The sequence below is a fragment of the Corapipo altera genome, unplaced genomic scaffold (genome assembly GCF_003945725.1).
Source record: "Corapipo altera isolate COAL_440 unplaced genomic scaffold, ASM394572v1 112, whole genome shotgun sequence".
Classification (NCBI taxonomy): domain Eukaryota; kingdom Metazoa; phylum Chordata; class Aves; order Passeriformes; family Pipridae; genus Corapipo; species Corapipo altera.
This window is the reverse complement of record NW_020884899.1, coordinates 5655133-5677467: the sequence shown is the minus strand read 5'-3', so window position 1 is coordinate 5677467 and position 22335 is coordinate 5655133. Positions and strand designations below refer to the sequence as shown.

Sequence of the window (22335 nt, the reverse complement as noted above, 5' to 3'; positions counted from 1 at the left end):
GCTTGGGACAGCCCTGCTGGGATAACCCTGCTTGGGACAGCCCTGCTTGGGACAGCCCTGCTTGGGACAGCCCTACTGGGATAACCCTGCTGGGACAGCCCTGCTTGGGACAGCCCTGCTGGGATAACCCTGCTGGCATCAGCGGTGCCCGCGACAGCCAAAACCCCGCCACCACCGGCACTTGTTTGTGAGGTGTCAGATTTGCTTACAAATAAGCCACTGTGGTTGTTTGTTGTGATTGTTTGTTTGTTTGTTTGTTTTGCTTCTTTTTGGTTTTGGGTTTTTTTGTTTGGTTGGGTTTTTTTCCCCCCTTTTATGAGCCTACCGCTTCTAAAAGCCTCCTTACCATACGCAGTTTTATGTCTCGCAGTGAGCTCAGAAAGATTGGTGTATATTCTGATAACTTTTTGTTGTTGTTGTTTTCCTACCCGAAACAGAGCTCCTCTTCATGCCTTCCAGGTGCTGGATGGAAGCAAGGCAAAACACACTTGCAGAGCTGAACCTCTTCTGTTGCTAAAGGTATTTGGTTTTGGTATTGGCAGCCTCCCAGGTAATTGGTTTGGGTGTCTTGGACACTTGGAAGTTTCTTGATCTTAAAGGTCTTTTCCAACCAAAATTATTGTGATGTTATTTCACGGTATGAATGCTCTATCTGTAGTCCCTAATGCTTTCAAAAAGGTGTTTACAGCCCTGAGGAATCTTCTCTCACCTTTCAGTACCTTCCTGATAACAGATGTTAAAACACTGGTATAAATTTTATGTGACATCAAATGTGACAATGCAGTGGAGTTTAATGACTATTAATTTTAGAGTTGAAAGTACAGAGGAAGGGAAAACGAAGCAAAATCAGTCTTGCTTTAAACTTCACAAATACTTTTAGTTAGATTAACTTCTCTAAACAAGGCTGGTTGCTAATATGGGTGTATGTTGTGTAGCTTTTTTCCCAGTGACAAATGTGATTATCTGAGGGATCGTTTATGGGGTGTGGAGCAAAAGCAGGAAATGCTTATCTTGCATCTGTATGAAATTAAAAGTTGTCTTCTGAGAAGTTTTTCTCTTTGGTTTAGACCAGCAAGGAAGCTGTGTGGGGTTAGAGGAGCTAATTGAGAGACAGTCTTCTGAGAGTTATTGTTGTCAGACATAGAAGAGAGTAAGCAGCTTGCTGTTTAGTAAGTGGCCCTCAGAACTTAAATTGTGTATCTCCTGAATTTAAAAGTGCTCTAGGAGTTGGTGAAGATTTAAGTACTTCAGTCAAACTACTATTGCAAGAAGTTTTCTCCATGTGTGATGGAGTTTAAAATAATTTTGCTGCCAAGTTCCTGCTGCACTGTGCTGGAAACTCTTGACTATGAACTGTCTGCCAGTGGTCAGTAGCATTAAATATTCTGTTTCAGTAGCATTAAATATTCTGTTTCAGTCTACTGGCTGTGGAAGGAGGGAAGGTGGTTTTTCGTGCAATAATCAGTTGTTATTCCATGTTGTTCCTGACAAGGCTCACCACTCATTTTTTTGATAGCCCTGTGGAATACACCCTGTTATATCCTCTCATCCATGTGGCTGTCTTGGAGGCGTGTTGTCCTTGAACAAGAAATTAAAAAGATCACAGGGTGGTTTTAAGCCACCTTCAGTTCTAATTTGTTACCCTTACTTGTCAACTCATAGCTGGGTCAGGACACTTCTGTGGTTTGCCCTTGTCTTTAAGTGGGGATGATAACAGTTCTTTCTGAATGATAGCTAATGATTTTAAAGAGAGGCATGTGTGCCTGGGGAAATATAGGCAGGCTTCAGGAGAAGATCTCACATGCACAGCATGTGTGTTCAAATATGCTGTTTTCTCCTGCAGGAGAGGGAAGGGAGTGCTGTGTGCTCTCCTCTCCATTAATGTTCTCCCTGCTTCCCTAGTAGTAATCATGGAGAAGAATTCCAGGTGATCATTTTAAAATGTTGATGCTCCTGTATATTATTGAGAAAATGTTGGAATGGTTTTAAGTTCCTCTCCCTTCGTGGAGAATTCAGATTAAATGAAATTAAAAGTTTTAATTTAGGTGGGATGAGAAGGTGACTCTGACAGCTAAGGGTAAATTGTGGCAAAGTAGTGCAAAGGTGAAGTAAGGGTACTCACTTCTTACATTTGAAATCAATATACTCAATGGAATACACAATGAGTATAAAATAATCTGTCTCTTGATTTGACACACATCTGATTTGTCATAAAGAATTGGGCATTCTTCCTCTTCAAATTGTGTCTCTCTCGATGTGTAACTTTTACAAGCACAATCACTATGTAGTTACTTAGTAAAGGTAGCTTGGGTTGTTCTGAGCTTCCTGCAACTGGCCAGTTTTTGTAGTATGAGCACCTGCTGAGTGAGTTCTGTTTCATTATGAGCCACATCTACAGAAACCAAAGTGTTGGTGGAGAAGGGAGGGTCCAAGAACAATGTGAGACACTGAGCTGGGAGGAAAATTAGACTGAAGCCTATTTCCATTTTACTTCTTTGTCCAAAACTCTGGATGTCTGAATCTTTAAACTTTTTTGAGTTCTGAGCAGGCATTTTTTCATTTGAAATGTGAGGGTCATGTGTATGGAATCAAGGGGTTTGATTTCAGCTGTGGAAAATACTTTCTCGTGCTCCTAGTCTCTGGGACCCTGTTTGGATGCCTTTAAGACCAGTTTCAAGATATGCTTTCACTTGATGCCTTTATGGCTGCAGTCATGGTGCTCTGCCTTGGCAGAGTGTTGGCCTGGGTTAGGAATATGATAGTTCTTGTCCATTAAGAGTTAGGAGTATGATAATTCTTGTCCATTTAGAGTAATTCTGTAACTTATATCTAAACTCATTGTGGTTCTCCAATGGTATAACAACAGGAACTAGTGAACACAGTAAATCCCTTCAATGCTTTTGCAAGACAGTTGAAATTAGGGGAGTGCTGGAAATAACCCTGTACTTTAAAGTTGTAAGGTCTTTAATGCAGGGAGTGTGCCCCTGCTGTGTGCTCATGTGAAGCCCAGCACAACAGGTCCTTGCCATGAGACCTGAGCATATATAATGATGTTTATGTGATTTCTGAATGTGTGGTTGTGTTTCTTTTCAGGTGCAGAACGACCTGGCTCATGCAAGACTAAATTTTGAAGCAGGTGGTAATACCCAGACTCTGCTTAAACTGCTTTCTTCCACTGAATTCAGACACACAAGCAAGGTATCATCTTAATAGAAAGAGGCACCTGTACTGTGTTCTCCAAGTGCTTCCTGTACATGTGTGCTTGTTTTCCAAATATACTTTTGCTTCCTTTGGGAAGCAGGTTAGAGTGAGAGGGGAGTTACATCTGGGTAGTGGATTTTGGCATGTGTGTATCTGGAGTGTTAGGAAGCAAGATGAAAGATGATTTGAGGTCTGGATGAAGGGAAACATGTGGTAATTGTTCCTTTTCTTCTTCTCTTGGCTTTGTTTGCAGGTCTTCTTTCCAGGAAAAGGGAAAGGCAGTAACTGCCTTCCCACACAGGCTCTGAATAATGTGTATGTTAAATGTTGCCTCAACACTGAATTACAATGATGATAATAAAATTCAGACCTTCAACAAAACTGCAGCTAAGACAGAAACTTGTTCCCTTTTTGCTTACAGTGGGGTTTTTGCTGGGTTGCATTACACTGTGAGCAATAATCCTAAACTGACTGGAGAAGAACAGATCAGCATTTGAACAGTTCCCTTTTTCTTCAGCTCTTGTCAGACTGCAAGTCAGCCAGTAGTTCTTGGAGAACAGTCTGATGGTTATGGTCAAGAGGGATGTAAGAAATGCTTTTTATCAAAGATTTTGATAGTTTTCTCTGAACACCAAGTAGTGTTCTTCTCCCACCTCCCTGCAACTCATCCACAGTGGATTATAAAGTGGGTGGGCAAGTTGGTTTTGGTGGAAGCAGGTGTTCAGTGCTTGTAAAGTGACAACAGTTACACATTCATCTTGGACCTCTCGTGCCCATGGGCCGTTTCCCTCCAGAGCAGTTCATGCAGTCCCTGAGCTCTCTGTCTGGCAGGGTGAGCTGCTTCAGAGCCCACAGCGTCCTTGTCACCAACAGTACTCCTGCAGTGTGCAAAACACCTCAGCATTGCTTGGATGGTTGGGGCACAGTGTCTTTCAGTGTCACCAGAAACTCTTTGGTTATACAGTCACAGAAAAAAAAAAGCATTTCTTTGAAAGCTTGAAAACTCTCTAAAGCGTTTGGCTGTGCTGAGGACATTTTCTTGTGCTCCCAGCTGTTGCTTAAGTACTGGTTCATTATAATAAAATGAGTAATGAGAGGGAAGCTGTGATACCTTTAAAGGAAAAGCTGTGTTGACAGAAGTGAACTACACAATGATGTGAAGTAGCAGACCAGAACAATTAGAATGTAATACAGCAAACGTTTCATGCTTTAGTCAGATAGCAGAATTGGTCAAGACTGTAGGTTAAAACCATTAACTTTTCAGTAATTTGGTTTCTGTATACAAGAGTAGTGAACTTCCTGGTTTCAGGGAAGCAGTTCTCTGTAATTTAGGAATTGAGTCAGACTGAAGAGAATTGAAATAATGTAGTGAGCTATTATAGAGCTGACTGTAAATATCATAGCCAACTGGCAGAATGCAGGAGTCAGTTGTGAAAAAGTATGACAGCTGTTCTAAGACACAGGATTCACATGCTGTTTTTTGCTAATTTTTAGTCTGTTACAAACTCTGAAACCGTGATACTTGAAATAGAATAGAACCTGTCAAGGTGTGACTTGGAGAAAGTCAGGTCATTAAAATGACTTGTTTGACACCTTGTGAAAATCCATCAGCTCCTTCAGAGCAGCCCTATCTCTGAGCAGCTTCATGTGTCATTTCAATCCCAGTTCTGAATAACTTCTAAAGCAGGCTGAACTGAAAAAGAGGAGAGCTCTGTAATGCTGGCCTTCTTTTTGTGTTAAAATTTGAAACTATATGTGTGTCAGTTTGAGTTAAAAAGAAGCTATTTCTTCAGAAGTTGGTAAAACGTGTTTTTATATTACTGTATTTAGGAAGTCACATATGACATCCATCATGATGATTTCTGAACACACTCTGCCTAAGACTTGAAAATGAGGGTTTACTGTTGTCAAGGGGAAAGGACTTTCAAAATACGTTTGTCTTAAATTTTCAGGCATGTGAGTTCCAAGTGACACTCACAGTAGCTGTTACTGACAGATATTGACAAGAAGAATGCAATGGGGTAAAGAAAAAATATTTCATGGATTGGTAGATTGTTGTGTCATGTTTTCTGCCGTGAAGCTTTTCCTGTGTTTTACTGTTTTACTTAGAGCACTTTAGAAACAGTGAAAGGTGGAAAACCTGCTGTTTACAGTCTCTTAAAAGAGAACTGATGGAAGTGTTTTTTGTCATTCTTGTTTTTAGGAGTTGCTCTTCTTTCATTACCAGTGTTCTCATAATTACACTATTTCTATGGATTTAGTTTTTTCTGTAGTATGAGATCTTTAATACTGAATTCACTCAGAAATCCTCCTGGCTGTGAAATGTCTTAGCAGCACTTTGCTGCTGCCTTGAAGATTTAGAGCTGAGATTTTCAACTGTTAGGGCCAACTTGGCAGGATGTGACTGGTGTGGTGAAGTGCTCATGTGAGAGTAGTGTGGAATCATTTAACCTTTCTGGAGATTGGTTACCTGTACAAAGTGTATGGCAATGTTTTTATTTAGGCCTTCAATAACAATATGAGGGTGTTTTTTTTTTTTTTTTTTTTGCTTTATTATCTTCCATCAGTGAATTGTTACCTCTGACTAAGCTCTTGTAGTATCTGCAGCTAGTAATGTAGGGGAAAAAAATATCTAGATGCCATAAACACTGCTTGCTTTGGAGTGTAAATTATCCACTGATCTGTGGTTTGGAAATGCACATTATAGTTCTGTGAGAAATGGTTTTCTGTCTGGCCCTTTGGCAGCATGAACTGACCTAGATTGCTCCTCTGACCTGTTAACTCCTGTGGTTGCGTTTTCTCTGTGTGGTTTGAAACCTCCCCACACCTTCCTGCTGTTTTGAAGGCTCATTTTCTTAAGCTGATTAGAAAAAAAGTATTTGTGAAAGGGTAAAATAACTCAGAGATCAGTGCCCTTGGGAGGGCTGCAAATCCTGTCTGCTATCAGGGCATGTGTTCTGTTGTGGGTAGCTCGTGGTGGCTGTTGATGAGGTTGTTCCTGTGCTTTGCCTTACTGTGCTGGGAGAGGAGGTTTCAGTATAGATGCATTGTTGTTTTCTCCTGTTTTTACATCAGTTCATCAAAACTCCCCAGAACTATTAATTAGCACCCAAATTGTCTTTTTAAGTTCCCTCTGATATTTAGAGGGGAGGTGTCAGCCTGTGATGAAGACAAGCAGAGAAACTTTTGGATAGATAAGAAAATAAACACACAAGAGCATGTACTTTTTCTCCTAAAGTAATAATTGTTAAAGTCACCTCTGTGTTCTGCCAGAGATGGTCAGCAGTCAGCCTGTCCCCATAGCAGACAGTGGGAAAAGGAGAAAGAAAAAAAGAACCAGAGCCACAGATCACGTCCCTGGGAAGTTTGAAGGTTGGTGGCAATTTATAAGCTTTGAATTGTAGTGGTCTGCTTTGCCTCTGCTATTTTTCTCAGTTTTGTTAGCTAAACATTGCTTTTTGGCAAACATTATGAGCTGACACTTCTGTTTTTCCTTATCCCCCATGTTCTGGCTTTCAGTCTCTTTTTTTTTTTTTCCCTCTTAGTGGTGAAATCTGTTTTGATGTGGGTTTGGGTGGTTTTGTTAGTTGGGGTTTTTTTGTTTGCTTGCAGGGGGTTTTATGGGTAGGAACAGTGCTGATGTCAAAATGATTGAATTGTTGTGAGCACAAATAATGTGATGCATTGTAAGTAAAATATAGTTCAGGTAGACAAAACTGATCAGTGTAAAACTTCTTGCTGGGCAAGTAGCATTGTCAGGTACATTGCAAATAAAGCTGGTAGCAGCCCTCTCGGTTTAAACCTTATATTCTTATAGGTTTAAATGTTCAAATTTAAGTTATACTTAAAACACAATCTCTGCAAACAGATTTTGTATGATAGGCATTTTTCTGTTCAAGGAATGAAATGTTTTCCACCTGAAAAAAATTGTTTCCAAGTTTTACATAAAGACAGGGAAGTTGGCTGAGGTCCTAGCAATTGCTGAGAAATAAAACATTTCTTGTGTGAACAGACTTGCAATTTTGATGCTGGAATGAAGTTTAAATGTAATTTTTCTGGAATTTGAAAGAGAGAAGTGAAAAATGAAGCATAGTTAGGACTGGCATACCTACTTTAATACTGCATAAATCTGAGTGCTGCTTTTCAGGTAAATAGCTTGTCTTGACATTATTCCCTGAAATGTGTCCTTTCTGCTGGCTTTCTTTGGCAGACTTGTACAAGCTGACTGCTGAGCTGCTTGGTGAGGGAGCATATGCTAAAGTTCAGGGTGCTGTCAGCCTCCAAACTGGGAAGGAATATGCAGTGAAAGTAAGTATAGAGTAAAAGCAGCATCACTTCTGTCTGTAACATGTCTTCTCCCTCCTCGTATCTCAGTGAAAACCTGTAAGAGAGTGGGTAATAGCAAAACCTCTTAGGAAATTTTTAATGCTCAAAATGAGCCTGTTTTTATAACTGTTGAGATAACCTGTCATCTTAAGTGTTGTGCCTCCAGAGTGAACTGTTGTACAGCTGCAGACAGAAGTCACAAACAGTAAATCACTGTGTGATGTGTGATCTCAGGGCAAGCTTTCCTTTTTCCTTTGGTTTTAGTCCTACCTTTGTCTCTTCTTATGAAAGAAGAGGTTGAGTCATTGTACAGCGTGGCCTACCAAACAATGCAAGCTTTTAGGTGCTACTCTGAGTTTAGAGAGCATCAGTTACTGCCACTACTTCATGTGAAGCTGCCTCTTAATTTTAGATAGAGGTGAGTCTTCTGTAATATCATTATGTTAAGTGTTGGGGCTCACTTACAGATTTGTGGTTATCCTGAGTCCCCCATTTAATTACAAACACAAATAATAGCAGTAGGGAAGCTTTATGTTCAATATTATTCAAAAGCCATAGGCACAAAATTTTAATTGCCTTTAAAAGTATAGTTCTATGGATGCTATAATTTTGTCTGTGCTTCGTAAAATTGTTGAAGTTGCAAGTCTGAAATAAACAAACCACTGCATTCTGAATTTGATGTGATCAGATACCAAGTCCCATGAAGTATCAGTGAATGGTTGCCTGTTCTGCACCAGAGAAGTCAGGGTGTAAAAATAAGACACTGATACTGGATGTAGATGGTGGTGATGCTTGTGGTAATGTCATGAGCTTTCAGTTTACGTAGCAGTTATTCAGTCTTGGCCTCTGTGGAAAGTCCTTGTTCTTGTCCCCTTTCAGCCTGAGGACTATGTGAAGGAAGGTGACTTCTGAAGGGCTCTGAGATTGAATGTATGTTTTCTTTAATACATTTAGCTCTATTAATGGGTCCCCATAAAGTTTGCACTATGAACCAAACTCTCATTTTGTAGTGATTTTGGTACGTTTTGCTTAAATGCTTATAATGACAAATCTCTTCTTTTTTGGCTGTTCAGTGTCTGATGTGACTCGAATCTATTTTTACTACAGCTCAAAAGGATATCCTGTTCTGCACACTGCAGAGTTAAAATGATGCAAGAAAAAACTTGTGGTAACTGGTCAGTGGCCGTGTAACATGTGAATTTAGTTCCTTTCTTCTCTTCCTGTCCTGATTTCTCTTGTCCTTCGAATGCCTTCCAGAGCTCTGCCGACTCTGCCCTGCCCTGTAAATAAACGCCAGCTGAGAAATTAAACAAACAAAAGGTGGACTGTTTATCTCTGGTGGGCATGCCTGAGATTCAAACCTTGGAGCAGTTACCTAATTCCAGAGCTACATGCATAGTTCCTGCAGTCATTTTTCAAATATGAGTTCTTAACTCTTTTCACAGATCATTGAAAAAAATGCTGGGCATAGTCGGAGTCGGGTTTTTCGTGAAATAGAAACGCTGTACCAGTGTCAGGGTAACAAGTAAGTGTAGTTTTGTCTTTGTTTATTTAAAGTATCTTAATTATTTTTTTCAAATTTTTAAGCCTCTTATGTGTGGTGTGGTTAGAACCTTTGCAGTGGTCTCCTTAAAAACGATTGAAATTTAGACTTGACCTATTCAAAATAAGAATTTTCCCTTCTTTTACTTGTGGAATTTAGGGCAACTATTTACAGATTAAAATTTATATAACTCAATTAGCAGCCAGGTCAGTGTAGCCTGGATGTGTCTCAGTGATGAATGGCTTTTGTCCAAATGAGGAATTAACATTTTGACTCTCTCCCCTGCGATTTCACCATCAGCAAGAGCTGACCTGGTAGCAGCTGCTTTTGAAAGGAGGTCTTGCCATACCTTTCCCTAATGTGTGGCTCATCCTTCTCTCTGTGTCAGCCTTTCTGCTTTTGCACTGGAACTCTTAGATGAGCCAAAAGCTAATTTGGTTCTCATTTTGATGTGTGCTGACTTCATGTAGCCACAGGATGAAGCAACTTTAAAGCTGCTACTCGTGTCTGAGGAGTGGGTAAAACTGTGCAGGCACTGGCAGCGTGCTCTGAGAGCTCTGTGATGAGTTTAAGCCAATTCTGAAGCTACTTTTAGATGTGACTGTTAATCTAGAAAGTATACAACTGTTATCTGTATTACAATTGTGCAGCTTAATTGAGTGTTTTTTAACAAATTCATAACATAACATGTAGAAATAATTTAAAACCAAACTTGTTTACCAAACTCATGGTTTTTTGTTGTGCTGTGGAGGAGCAGATTATGTCTGTTCTCTTGTGAGGTTAAGAGCATATGGTTATCCACTACATAACTGATGTAAAACTCCTGTAAAACACATGCAGAATTTGGGTTTTGTATGTACTGTTAGGTGTAGGAAATTCTGACTTACATGTTTGACATTCTCAAGGAAACATGGCATGTTTGTGCTGCAAAGACTTTACGTGAGCTGAACAGGAATTAGTCTAAAAATGGCAACTAAGGTGCTGGATTTAATAACTTGTTGGCAGATGCCTGTCTCCTTTGAGCCCTGTGTGTTTTGCTTTGTGATTTCCAGAGAGAAAGAATGCCAATTTAATTTTTATTTTTTTTATTACTGCCTTCGGCACAAATGCAATGTTTTAAATTATTAAATACAACCTATTACCAATTATCTTCCTGTCAATTGAGCAGCAGCAGAATCTCACAATCCTGTCTGATTTTGGTGTTTGGCCTGTTTCCCACACTTAAATTTCAGTGTGAGTTGGAAATGTGGTTTTAATGCCATGGGCAACCAAAGCAACTTGTTTAACTAGAACTTTTATTTTTGATTACTTCTGGCACTTCCTAATTATCCATGCTGAAACTCTTTATTTCTGTGTGTACACTCACTGCTTGTTTCTTCTATTTCCCTTTTTTTTTTTTTTTTTTTTTTTTTTTCAAGGAACATTTTGGAGTTAATAGAATTTTTTGAAGATGACACAAGATACTACCTTGTCTTTGAGAAGCTGCGAGGAGGTACTGTGCCTTTGTTCATTGAATCATTTTAGTCCTGTTTGTCTCAGGGTTTTAGAGCAGCAAGTAAAGAGCTTTTTTTAAAATGCTTGAGAATTTGAAGACAATAGAGGAAATATTATACGAAGCTCAAAGTGTGGTTACTCTTGAATACTGATGGGTCTGGTCATGCATTTGCAATCCCTTTCTGTAGTTAAGTGATGGAAATGTCAGCTCTGGTAAAGTGGAAGGTTTGAAATATAGTTAGTAGGTCACAGACCCTTCAGGCAAGGGGAGACACACAGTATGTCAGGTATTATGCATGATCCTAGTACAGCATTTATATACTCCAGTAGCATTTTCCCTTGATGTAGAATTGACTCTGTTTGCTGAAACTCATGGAGCACTGTTAGGAAAATCATCTTGCTCCTCCCTGGGTTTGCTGTAATTGTGCTTGTGGGTGTTTGAGGGCCCATCACCTGAGCAAGAGTGGTCACTGAGCTCCAGCACTTGACAATCACCTGGGGAATGAGAAACCTGCATCAAGCACTTCATGGACTTTCTCACATTTGTCTGCATTGAGTATAATTACAGTACCCACTATTTGCATGGCTGTGCAAGGCCATGAGTTAAACATGGCCAACCCTTCAAAGAAAAACAGAGCTTTTAAAGGAGTGCAGTTCTGTCCTGAGAACATCATCTATTGTCTCTGGTCAAGAAAGTTTTCAGTAGCAAACTGTGCAAGAAGTATAAATTCTTTCTGCATAGATGGAGAACTGTTTTTAAAAGAGTAAGACTGGTGTTGCTTACGGTGTTAGAGCATAATTTGGGCTTTTCATTTTCAACTTTGCCTTCCTGTAGCTTTGGTAACCGAAGGAGCTCTGCTCTGCTTCTATCTGAGTTCAGTTCTCTATGATATGCAGAATCCCTTTAATATCCTTGTCTGACAGCATTTTATAACTGAAAGAGTTAAAATCCAGCTGATTATACTGAACTTGCATGACTTTAAAGTATTTCTCCCCCCTTTTTCCCCTCTAAAATGTGTTTTGGGAGGTGCTATATAATGCTTTCTCTGAATGCTGGAGAGGTGGGAACAACTGTGGCAGGAGTACCCTGCTATTCTTTCTTTGTGAGAGTTCTCTATGTGGGCTGAATATAAAGTCAGTAGAATATGTTTCCATTGATATTGATATAATTCTTATCTGAGAGAGTTTGGACATCAGGTCTATTCACAAAGGTAATTTGAAATAAACCTGCTGAGTGAAATGAGCACTTCAGGTGGCTCAGGATTGTTTCCTGCAAAGTGTGGGGTCTTTTTCACAGGGATGGAAACATTGAAAAACTGTTACTGCTTTCTAAAGGTTCAAAGAACAACTGTACCAGAAAAACCCTTTGAAGTCTGTACTTTAAGAAATCTCCAGCAAAAAAGAAAGTGGTTTTTTTTGGCAAGGAAAACTTTTTATATTTGAAATCTTATAACCAGATGTAAAGGGGCCTTCCTCCACCCATCTGAAACAGCAGTCAGGAGTCTTTTGTCCATCTCTCTTCTTTTTGACTGTCTTTCCTTTCCCTCTCTGAATCCTTGCTGTGGAGGAGTGGCAGAAGCATTGATGTTATAAGAATAGGAATTACCCAATGGAATATTTCCTTCCACATCTAGAACCCAAGAATAAAAATGAAATCACCTGAGAGAGAAAATGTTTCATGTACTGGGGCTAATAATAAGTGGCAGTTACTTCTTGAATTTCTCTGCCTTATTGCTTTTACAAAATACCTCTCTCAGTATGAAAATGAAAGGCAGTAGTAAGGCTATTTAGGGGTCTTGGATCTCTGTGGACTACACATAATCAGTTTTTTAAAGACATTTTTAATCTTTTGAGAAGATTGAATGAATTCACTTAAGGCAGATAAGGAATCAAACCTCCCTTTATTCTTTGTTAAAGAGACACCAGTGGGGCTCTGCCTGCAAGCTGCCAGCCCTTCACTATGTTCCAATTAGAGATGTCCTTTGTCAGATTTCATATCCTTGGGCAAATTTTCCCTTAAATCAGTGTGTGAGCCTTGCCTTGATGTCAGTGGGAAATTTAATGTGCATTTAAAGGTTGAATCTCTTTTTAGTTTGATGGTGTTGAGGCACAAAATGTGTGTACTTGACTTTCAGGGCAGGGTTTCAATGGTGACAAAATGAGGAGAGTTTGACTGAGCATGGCCACCCGTGACCTGGGGTAGGTTGGGTTTTGCTGAAGTGCTCATGTACCCCCTTAGCTGATGTTTGAGTTTTACTAGGACTATTGGCAAGTCTCTACTGTCCCAGTGTGTGTAAAACAGACCAGTCATGTGCTGGGGCAGTAAAAAATGATTGCCTCTCATGCTGTGCCTCTACTAGAGAGCCACACTGTTTCAAAATTGTGTTCTAGCACACTTAAGTGTTGAAGCTGCTCAGCTGGACCTTTTTCTTAGTCATTCCCCTGCTGGGTCCTCAGAAGTTGCCTGCTGTGAAAGGCTGTTACAAAATATGAGAAATGAGGTTATGGGTTTGTGATACTTGGAACTAGTTCAGGGCTCATGCTGAGGTTTTCCCTTTCACCTGTTGCTCTGACAGGTTCAATCCTGGCCCATATACAGAAGAGGAAGCACTTCAATGAGCGAGAAGCCAGCAAAGTGGTGAGAGACATTGCCTCTGCTCTGGATTTTCTTCATACAAAAGGTAAGAGGAGGCTGCCTCCATCCTTACTAGTTGGTATTGTACACTTAGGTTAGGAAGCACGTTTATCTGTCAGTAGTCAGCCTTTGCTAGCATTACAGCAATGCCAGATGACTTAAGCTGTTTTACTCTATAATATTATTTTCATAATGTGGTATTTTAAGTAAGTGCCTGTGTTAGGATGGTATAGGCTTTTTAAAAAGAGAAGTTAAATCAGCATCCAGGGAGAATTAATATTAGGGTTGAGTCTGTTTGCTTGTTCTTGTTACCTAAGCCACCATGTAAAGGTTATTCAAAAGGGAGCTAATGTTCTTTTTAATTTCCTCCTCTTTCAGGTCTACAGAGATACTTTGCTGTATTTATTCAGAACTTCTGCTGGTTACAAGACCCATTTGTTTATAGTAGCTTTTGGTCTCCACATTTAGACCCCCCACTGTTAAACTGAGAGACCTACAGTGAACCATAGTCCTTGTTTGAAGCTGTCCTCATTTCGTTTGAAATTTGCTTAGATTTAAAAGCAATTCTGTTTGTAGAAGGTTTTTTCATGTTAAAGTGTTTTCCTCCTGCTTTTTCTGCTTGAGAGTACTTTTGTTTCATTTCAAAATTCCTGTGTGTTATGGTCATCCCAGAGTATATGTTTGTGTTTGATGTGATGGATCCCTTTGAAACCTTTCCTATGTCGTGATTATTTGGCCTTGCAGCTTCAGTTAATGTCACAGTGACTCCCTCTGAGTAGAATTGCATGTAGTTGGAGGCTATGTTTATTGGCTGTTTGTTTTGATACATTTTTTCTCCTCCTGTATTTTGCCATTCTGATTAGACAGGTAGATCTCAGCAGATGTACATTTGCTGCCTAAGTTATTTAATACTGGCCCCAGTTCCATGAATGTCAAGTCTGTACAAGTCTGTGCTTGTGATGTACAAGTCTGTGCTTGTACATCACAGGACTGCTTATGTGCTAAGCTGGAATCACAGCACTGGTACCTCAGCAGGTTGAACCCTTTTAGAAGAAAAGTGTAGCCATGCATAGGGAATAGAGTGGTAAACCTGAGAAATATGGATCTTGTCACATGTTGTGACTGTTAGGAGAAGTTAGTTTGAATGTGAAATCAACCTTAGTTTGGACTAAGATTTTGGTGATCTTCATAGCCTGTCTGTGTGATAACTCAACTTTAAATCTTCAGAGAAGGTACTCTTTGAATACCTCTCTTTAGAAGATTTTGACTTTGAGATATGGGGCAGATAAGGAACATCAAACTTAGGCTGAACCTATAGAGAAATTCTTATTTGATGTGTTAGGGTTTCTTAACAGCTGAAAGTCCAGGTACCCTGTTCAAGGAAGTTTAACATTGACTCAGCTAATACCTTTCTGTAGTTCTCTCTCAGGTTTTAGTTATAATTCCCCTTTCCCCAAACAAGACAAGAGTGATTCATTAAAATGGCTGTAGAGCAGCAATCTGCTTTCTTGTTGTTTGCTGTGAAGTGGGGCAGAGGGGACATGGCTTGCAGAATGGGCTACAGCAACATCCCCTTTCATTTTGTTGTTCTTGTTATGGTTCTTCCGTGTGACATTAAAATAATTAGTAAGTAGCACACAGAACACTGAAGTAAACAGGAAATTAAAGCAGTTTTATTGCACAGCTTAATGGTGAAGTGCTACAGCTAAATGCTTTAAAAAAAATAAAATTGAGTGAGGACAACTAATTCTTTTGCCAGGGGTAGTTTAAAACTCAGCTGGATGATAATGCTGCCTTACACCCACTTGGGACGTGTGTGCTTTATTGCTAATAATCCGCTGGAGGAGTGTTTGAAGGGAGTTGTTTTCTCAGCCCTGCGTGCAACAGCGAAAGAAAATGTTACATAATCGGACATTTGAATTCACACAATGATACAAAAAGATGTTTTTGGCAAACCAAGCCTACTGTTGGGGAGTTCTGTCAGCCTTGTTGCTGTAAATGTCAGCACAGGCCATCTCGATGGATTCATTGTGCCGGAGCAACGTGAGCTGCGTCATTAGGAACGCTCCGATTCCTTTAGATCAGGGCTGTGCTGTTATGTTTGAAGTCATGTCTTATGGACTGTCCTGAAGAAAAGACATTAAGAACTCCCTTACCTAGAGTTTGATGGGATTTTCTTTCTCGTACTCTGAAGTAGTATGAGGTGTGCTTGGAGTGTAATTTTTTAAATCAAGGCCAGAGTGCAGTTAAATTACAGCCAAGTTGCTCATTTGATTTGATTTTTTTGCCTCTCGTTTTCTACCTTCCAGTTAAATGGAGAACTACCAGAAATTGTGTGTTCAGGCATTTGAAGAACGGCTTTGACAACACAGAACCACCTTTGCATGTGAATTACACGGATAACATTGTGCTTCCCTGTTAGGTTTGCCTATTCTGATAGCAGATGAATGAAGAGGCCCTTTAGTTGTTTGCTTTTAGCTTTTCTTCTTCATCTCCAACTGAACCTTTAATTTTTCTTTTGCTTCAGCAGTGAGTGTGTACATCAAAGGAATATTTTCATCTGGGAACTCAGGGGTTTTTTTTGTGGGGCAAAATGTCTCAAATATTGTCTGTGCTGGTAGGAGTTCAGCAAACCACCAGTTGATCCATCTGGAAAGAAGGACTTTAATGTAAAAGGCACAAAAATCTTTTGATTAAACTGTGTAAACAAGTAAACTTTCCTACAGGTTAGTCACCTTAATAATCTGGTTTTAATTAACGTAATTAATTTGGGTTAAGCCAAGGAGTTCCAGTATTAGCAGGTTTTTATTTGCTTGACAGACTCTCATGTGCAGCTAAGGATGATAAAGGTATAGCAGGATACAACAGTGACTTTTAACAGATACAACTAAATTATTATATTTAAGAGGGCAGGTGTATGTAGCATGCTCAGACCTAGAATACTTCCCAGGCCACCTTCTAATAAAGAGAAGTTGTGAGAAATAAAGCAGCAGAGTATCCTCTCTGATATATATTTGTACTCTCTGTTTAGGTATTGCTCACAGGGACCTGAAGCCTGAAAACATCCTGTGTGAATCTCCAGAAAAGGTGCTGCTCTGGTCTCTTAACCTTCTGCTCTATTTTTTTAACTTGGTTTCCAAAAAAAGCCCTTGTGTCTTTTCTTGAAAACTTTCGAACTCATTACTGAACGTCAGCTAAATGTAACAGAACTGAAGCTTAAAAGAGACTAAATTCTTCTTTGAGCTGTGAAAATGTGAACATCTGGCTGAGAGATAAAAGGCCAACTGGCCTTAGAGGGGTCATGGCAATTACAGCCTATCACCTCATCTGTTCTGAGCCACTGCCCACATGGACAAGCAACATTTGCAGGGCAGCTGGTCACATTATGTGACCAGTTCCCAAAGTGCCCTGCTGTGTACTGACACTTGCCTAATCAAATAAAAAAAATTATGCAGCAGGATCAGATGCTGGCAGTGTGGGCAGAGGAGGTGAATGGAATGAGGGGAAGATAGCTGTGAGAGACTGGGTTTCATTAGGTGCTTGTGTTCTGTCCTAGGATCTTCCACTTTCTACATGGGATATTCATATATATTGCATTAATCCCAGTCTTCCTGACCTCTTATTGTTTTGTCTTTGTTTTTAGATATCACCAGTAAAAATATGTGACTTTGATCTTGGTAGTGGGGTGAAGCTGAACAGTGCATGTACTCCAATAACTACTCCCGAACTGACAACGCCGGTGAGAGACCTGCTGTGGCTTTGTGCTTTTTTTGGTTTTGTTCTACAATAAACCAATTTTTCTTACCTCCAGAGGAGAGCTTCCAAAGGGCTTACTGCCACTACACCCAGTGGTAGATAGTTTGTTTCATGTGAGTGTGTATGTGTGATAAATACTGTCTTGCTTTCACAGTCATAGCACAGGAGCTCACCTTATTAATTCTCCTGTTGGTCAACAAGGGACATGTTTGTCCTACTCATCCCTTACACAATCAAATGAGGAAGCTTTTCATGCACAATTTTTGTGTGCTTATGGACAGAGTTTGAACCCTAGTTTTGTGTTCATTTCCCCATATTTGGGTTCTGTAGCTAAGACTCGTGAGCTAAGGGGAATGCAAGCTCTATAATCAGTGTGTGCTTTTATAATACACATTAGTTTGAAAAACTACAGCCCTATGCTTTTGTCATTACTGGGAAAGAAAAATCTGACAGTGTTCAGGAGTCTTACAGAAATCACTACCCATGGTACAGTTGCTTACTTTCTGAAAATTCTGATAATTAATGGAGAAGATCTAAAAACCTGAAAGATGTAAATTAATATTTTGACCTTGTATTTGGGGATCCTAGTCATATGGAACAACCGATGATGCTGCTAAAGAACAGTAGGAACTCCTTTGCCTTCTGTTAGGTCTCTGTACTCCTTTACACCTGAAATGGGTTAATTTTTTCCCATGCTCACAAAATGTTTCAAAGCTCTTGGCAACTCCTTAGCAGGAATGCATCAGCTGGGACTTGGCTTAACAAAATCAGACCAGCAGTGAAAGGCAGCAGTAAACTTCAGTAGTCTCTGATGCCTGATTCTGCTTTTAGAACAGTCCAGTTGGAATAAAGAGAGAATGATAAACCTGAGTCTTGTTTTGATGTGACCCTGCCTTTGAAAAGTTGCTTGAATTCGGTTTCCTAGTGTGGGTCTGCAGAATACATGGCACCTGAAGTGGTGGAAGTGTTCATGGAGGAGGCCACATTCTATGATAAGCGGTGTGATCTGTGGAGCCTGGGAGTGATCCTGTACATCATGCTCAGTGGTTACCCCCCTTTTGTGGGCAACTGCGGCACAGACTGTGGCTGGGACAGAGGAGAAGTCTGCAGAGTTTGCCAGGTGAAATGTGCTTGTCCTGGGCGTGTGGGGAGAGCAGAGTTTGCCTGTGAGCTTAGGGTGTAAGACTTGCCATAATGGCAGCAAGTGGAGAGCTGTGTCTGTGACCCAGGCAGTTATGTGGGACATGATCTGTCACTGAGAAGTGAGAGTGGTAATGTAGAAGCTGAGGGATGTCATTTTCCAAAGTAAAGTCAGGCAACTGCCTCTCTTTCCTCCTGTTGTGAGATCTCAGAGCTTCTCCTCATCCTCTCCCCTACCCTGCAGTCCTCCTGTGTTCTGTAATCCTTGATCTGATTTATGGTAGTCACGGGAATTCCTAAGATGAAGGTTGAGCCCCAGGAGAGTTAGCATGCAGGGCCTGAACTTATTCTTTCTAAAACCTGAGTACTTCAGTTGCCCTCTTATGAGGGGGATCAGGAGGGGGGAGGTGTTTTCACCAGACAGTGTATTGTGTCCATCTTAGGATGCACTGAATCATTGTGGAGCTGCCTGTCGCTCTCCATTGCCTCCATAAGGAGACTGGATGGTTTCAGTTTGCACCCTCTATCTGAGGAGTCTTCTGGTTACATTGTATTTCAATTAAAAAAAAATTTCTATCCCTAGAACAAGCTTTTTGAGAGCATCCAGGAAGGCAAGTATGAATTTCCTGACAAGGACTGGTCGCATATATCCTCTGAGGCCAAAGATCTCATCTCAAAGCTGCTGGTTTGTGACGCCAAAGAACGACTTAGTGCTGCTCAAGTTTTGCAACATTCATGGGTTCAAGGAGTATGTATTCCCCTTTATCTTATATTAAGTGTTATTCTTCTTGCAAAGTGACAAACAAGCTGTTCTCTGTCTCTGAACTTCTAATAGATCTATTGTGTGTTTTAGTGCTTCTATCTTGATTAATTAAATGATACACAGCGGCTTTATTCTTTCCGTGTGGTAAATATTTGGTTGAATCTGTCAACCTTTAAGTGTTTGGTTTGGGTTTTCTTAATTATTGCTTTGTGCATTTTAAATGGATTTCTTGTGAATACCAAGCTCTGCAGTACACAGATTATTGTGTTACTCTTTAATACAGGAATGCAGAATGCTGGTAGATACAGTTTTAAAAGAACAGCAGTGTCCTCTTTTGCTTCAGTTTCCTGTTCAGGAAAGAAGGACTAGACCCTCTGGAGGGCTTCAAAGCTGTAGTCTTATACCTGCAAGCTGTGAAATCATCTTGTGAGGAGAGACAGATTATGAAATATATTTTTTAAACAAACAGGGATTTGTAAGCCCACAGTGAATTAATTTATGTGCAGTATCTGTTAGTTGTAAAGATTTGGGGGAGTTACCTGATTTGTCACTCTCCTGAGAAAGCTTTCTAATATGTAAGTAACTTTTCTTAACTGCTTCTTCTAGCAGGCTCCTGAAAGGGGATTGCCTACCCCTCAAGTTCTTCAAAGGTGAGATTCATTTTTTGTAAAGTTGGTCAGGAATAATTACTGAAAGAATGGATGAGAGCTAGGAGTTGACAAATCGGGGGTTAACATCCCTGACTGAGAATGGAACTTCCCAAATGTGCAGCAGTAATTTTGTTCAGAACATCAGAAATATTGAAGCTCGGAATTTTCTTTATGATCTAATCTTGCTTGTTTGTGGGGAAAGCATTAGAGGGGATTCCTGCAGTGCAGTGTGAATCTTAGACAGGAAATAATGATGGTTTTGGCAATTTGCTGCCCAGGAGGGGGAGAAAAAGGCATAAAGGCATGTGTTATCCAAAGAGACTTTCTGATGGGTGAATAACCATCATAAACAGACTCAGATCCGACTTTCGTTGTACTTGGTGGTAATCACAGTATCCTTGTAACTGTGAGCAGGACAAGCCTCATTTGAAGTGATTTGATGGCAGATTCTGTTTGCTGGGGAGCCTGAGTCACACATCTCTATTTCAATGTCTGCCATTTGTGATTCTAGGTGGTTCTTCCCATCAGAAATGTATTTCCTCAAGCCACAGGTGTAGTTGTAGTGGTCCTGCAGTCCTCTGAAGAACAACAGCAGTATTGCCCCATAAGTCCATCCTTGGATAACATGTAGAAATTAACCACAACATCTCAGGTGGCTTCCTGGGTTTACATTGGAAGTCCTTGACAGAAGGAGGACTAGAACTCTGGCTGTTGCCAAAACTCCAGAGTGTCTGTCTCGTATTGCTGTTCCTCTCAGTCAGGGTAGATGCAAATATTAAGTGGTCATTTTGCCTGCTGTGTTCCACGTTTCCACAGGAGAAATAAACCTGCCGGGAAACGGCTATTCTGGTGTGAGGGTGAACCAGGTGAAGTGACTTGGGTCTGTGTTGTAACTGCTTCCTCCTTTCCCCTTGGCAGGAACAGCAGCACAAAAGACCTGACCCTCTTTGCTGCAGAGGCCATAGCCCTGAACCGCCAGCTGTCTCAGCACGAGAGCGAGCTCAGCGCGGAGCAGGACGGCGTTGCCCACGCCGTGTGCTCCATGAAACTCTCCCCTCCCTCCAAGTCCCGCCTCGCCAAGCGCAGGGCAATGGCACACGCCACCAAAACCAGTGACTTCCAGCCAGTTCCTCATAAAGCCTTCTAAACTCCTCTCCTGCTGCAGATGGCAAGATCAGTCTGTGTTCTTATTTGGATTTTCAGCGCTGGTAAAAGCTTCTCCGCTCCTGACACTTTGATTAGAAGCTCGCTCTTGTGATGTGACTTGTAACTTTTAAGGGGACAGCTTTTTATGGGAATGTTTTTTGCCTGTCAGATTTAGTGCATTAAGATAATTTAACTGATCTTTTTAAACTGCAGAAGATGGGTTTGCTGCTGTATTATCTGAGGTGATAAATCACTAAGTTTTCCTCATTTTCTTCTTAGAAGAGCACACTTTAAAATGCAAACTTGAAAACATCAGGAAATAAAATGCTTTGCCTAGCAGAGCATCAAGCCTCTCCCTGCCAATGGCTGCTCTCCTTGATGGCACATCCTGAAGGTGCTGCTGTTCCTGTCAGCAGCAGGGACTGTTTTCAACCAACAGTGCCCCTCTCTCTTTCTGTAGACTCAGGAAACGAAGGTGGTGACCGGGTGGATCTCTGTCTGCATTACCTTCACTGGGCTTAAATTGAATGAGGATGATACTGTAAAGATGCAAGGATTGCTCAGGCTTCTAGAGATGAAGAAGACCGGGTAGTTTTTTATGTTGTTGATAGATTGTCTGTCAGCATGTGGAGCAAAAACTGGGAGGGATGGGGTTTTTTATCTGACATCTCTTTGCTCTTAACTAAAATGTGCTCCATATAATCTCTTTTTTCATTTTCTGGGGTTTGATGTTCATTATGTCCCCGTCAAACAGTTACATTCTTAATTCTGATAACCACAGTATAACAGACTGTTTATGCAACAGTTTACATTTACTATTAGGTGGGTTTTTTAATATTCATTTGGGGTTTTATTATATTGAGGCTATCCTAAGTTATACTTTCCTTTCTGTAAACTTGTATTTCTCAGTGACCTTTTATGTGTCCTGCCTGGGCTTCCTAATGTGAGTGGAAAGAACTCAGTGAATTTTGATGTGTGAATAATTTAGAAATGCCAAATGCAGAGCTACATCTGTACAAAAACGGTGCTGCAGCCGTTGCATTCTGCCTCCTGCAGTGCTCTGAGGCTGAGTGTCTGGATTTGTGCTCCCAGTTTTAGGACTGTGGTGCACTGGGAGTCAGAAACAATTTGGAAGGGTTCTGGCTGAAAAGCTGAAGATACTGAGTGACCAAGGGGAGGCGTCCATGGAGAAGGATGTGGATGTTGAGCACTTTCTAAAACATAAGCTGTGAAAATTGGGCCACTAAGATGCCCGACATGATGCACCTTAACTTGCCAGCCCTTTCTGAAACCCTTTGCCAGGGCTTTGTGTGCAGAGAGGTGAGGAGGAGGCTCCCAGGTGCCGGCACAACCCCCCCCCCAAGCAGAATGAGAAGGAATAAAGTAGCAGATGCAACAAGCACTTGGAAATTGAAAGGTCAAAGCTGAATGTCTTTGCATGGCCTATTCAGAGTGGTTTTACATTATCTTTTACTGGTGTGCATATGGCTATTTTTATACAACAGGCTGTATTTTGTGACTAATGTTAACGTTGTTATTTAAAAGTTTTTATACATTGTGCCAGTCGAAAAATTATGAAATGTATTTTGCTTTTTTTATTAAAATGCTCTAAGTTATGTGTTTAACACATTTGACAGTTTTGTGTGGTTTTTTTCCCCTCTTAATTTTTGGTTCCACAGAA

General features: G+C 40.5%; 1 protein-coding gene across 5 annotated transcripts in view; it reads left to right on the top strand.

The window, feature by feature from the left end:
• Positions 1–22041, top strand: part of MKNK1 (MAP kinase interacting serine/threonine kinase 1) — a 22785-nt gene extending 744 nt beyond the window's left edge. Inside the window, exons 2-15 of one of the 5 annotated variants that reach the window (XM_027649053.1) lie at positions 438–519; positions 3094–3198; positions 3455–3516; positions 6475–6573; positions 7412–7509; positions 8973–9052; positions 10489–10562; positions 13141–13245; positions 16231–16286; positions 16843–16938; positions 17881–18075; positions 18679–18843; positions 19465–19508; positions 20427–22041. In XM_027649053.1, coding sequence (XP_027504854.1) covers positions 6477–6573; positions 7412–7509; positions 8973–9052; positions 10489–10562; positions 13141–13245; positions 16231–16286; positions 16843–16938; positions 17881–18075; positions 18679–18843; positions 19465–19508; positions 20427–20655 — 1239 coding nt within the window. In that variant the 5' untranslated portion in view covers positions 438–519; positions 3094–3198; positions 3455–3516; positions 6475–6476 and the 3' untranslated portion in view covers positions 20656–22041. Of the gene's footprint in view, positions 1–303; positions 520–3093; positions 3199–3454; positions 3517–6327; positions 6574–7411; positions 7510–8972; positions 9053–10488; positions 10563–13140; positions 13246–16230; positions 16287–16842; positions 16939–17880; positions 18076–18678; positions 18844–19464; positions 19509–20426 lie in introns of those variants that run through there. The other 4 variants (XM_027649055.1, XM_027649051.1, XM_027649052.1 and 1 more) reach the window with 4 other exon arrangements.
• The last annotated feature ends 294 nt before the right edge of the window (positions 22042–22335 follow it).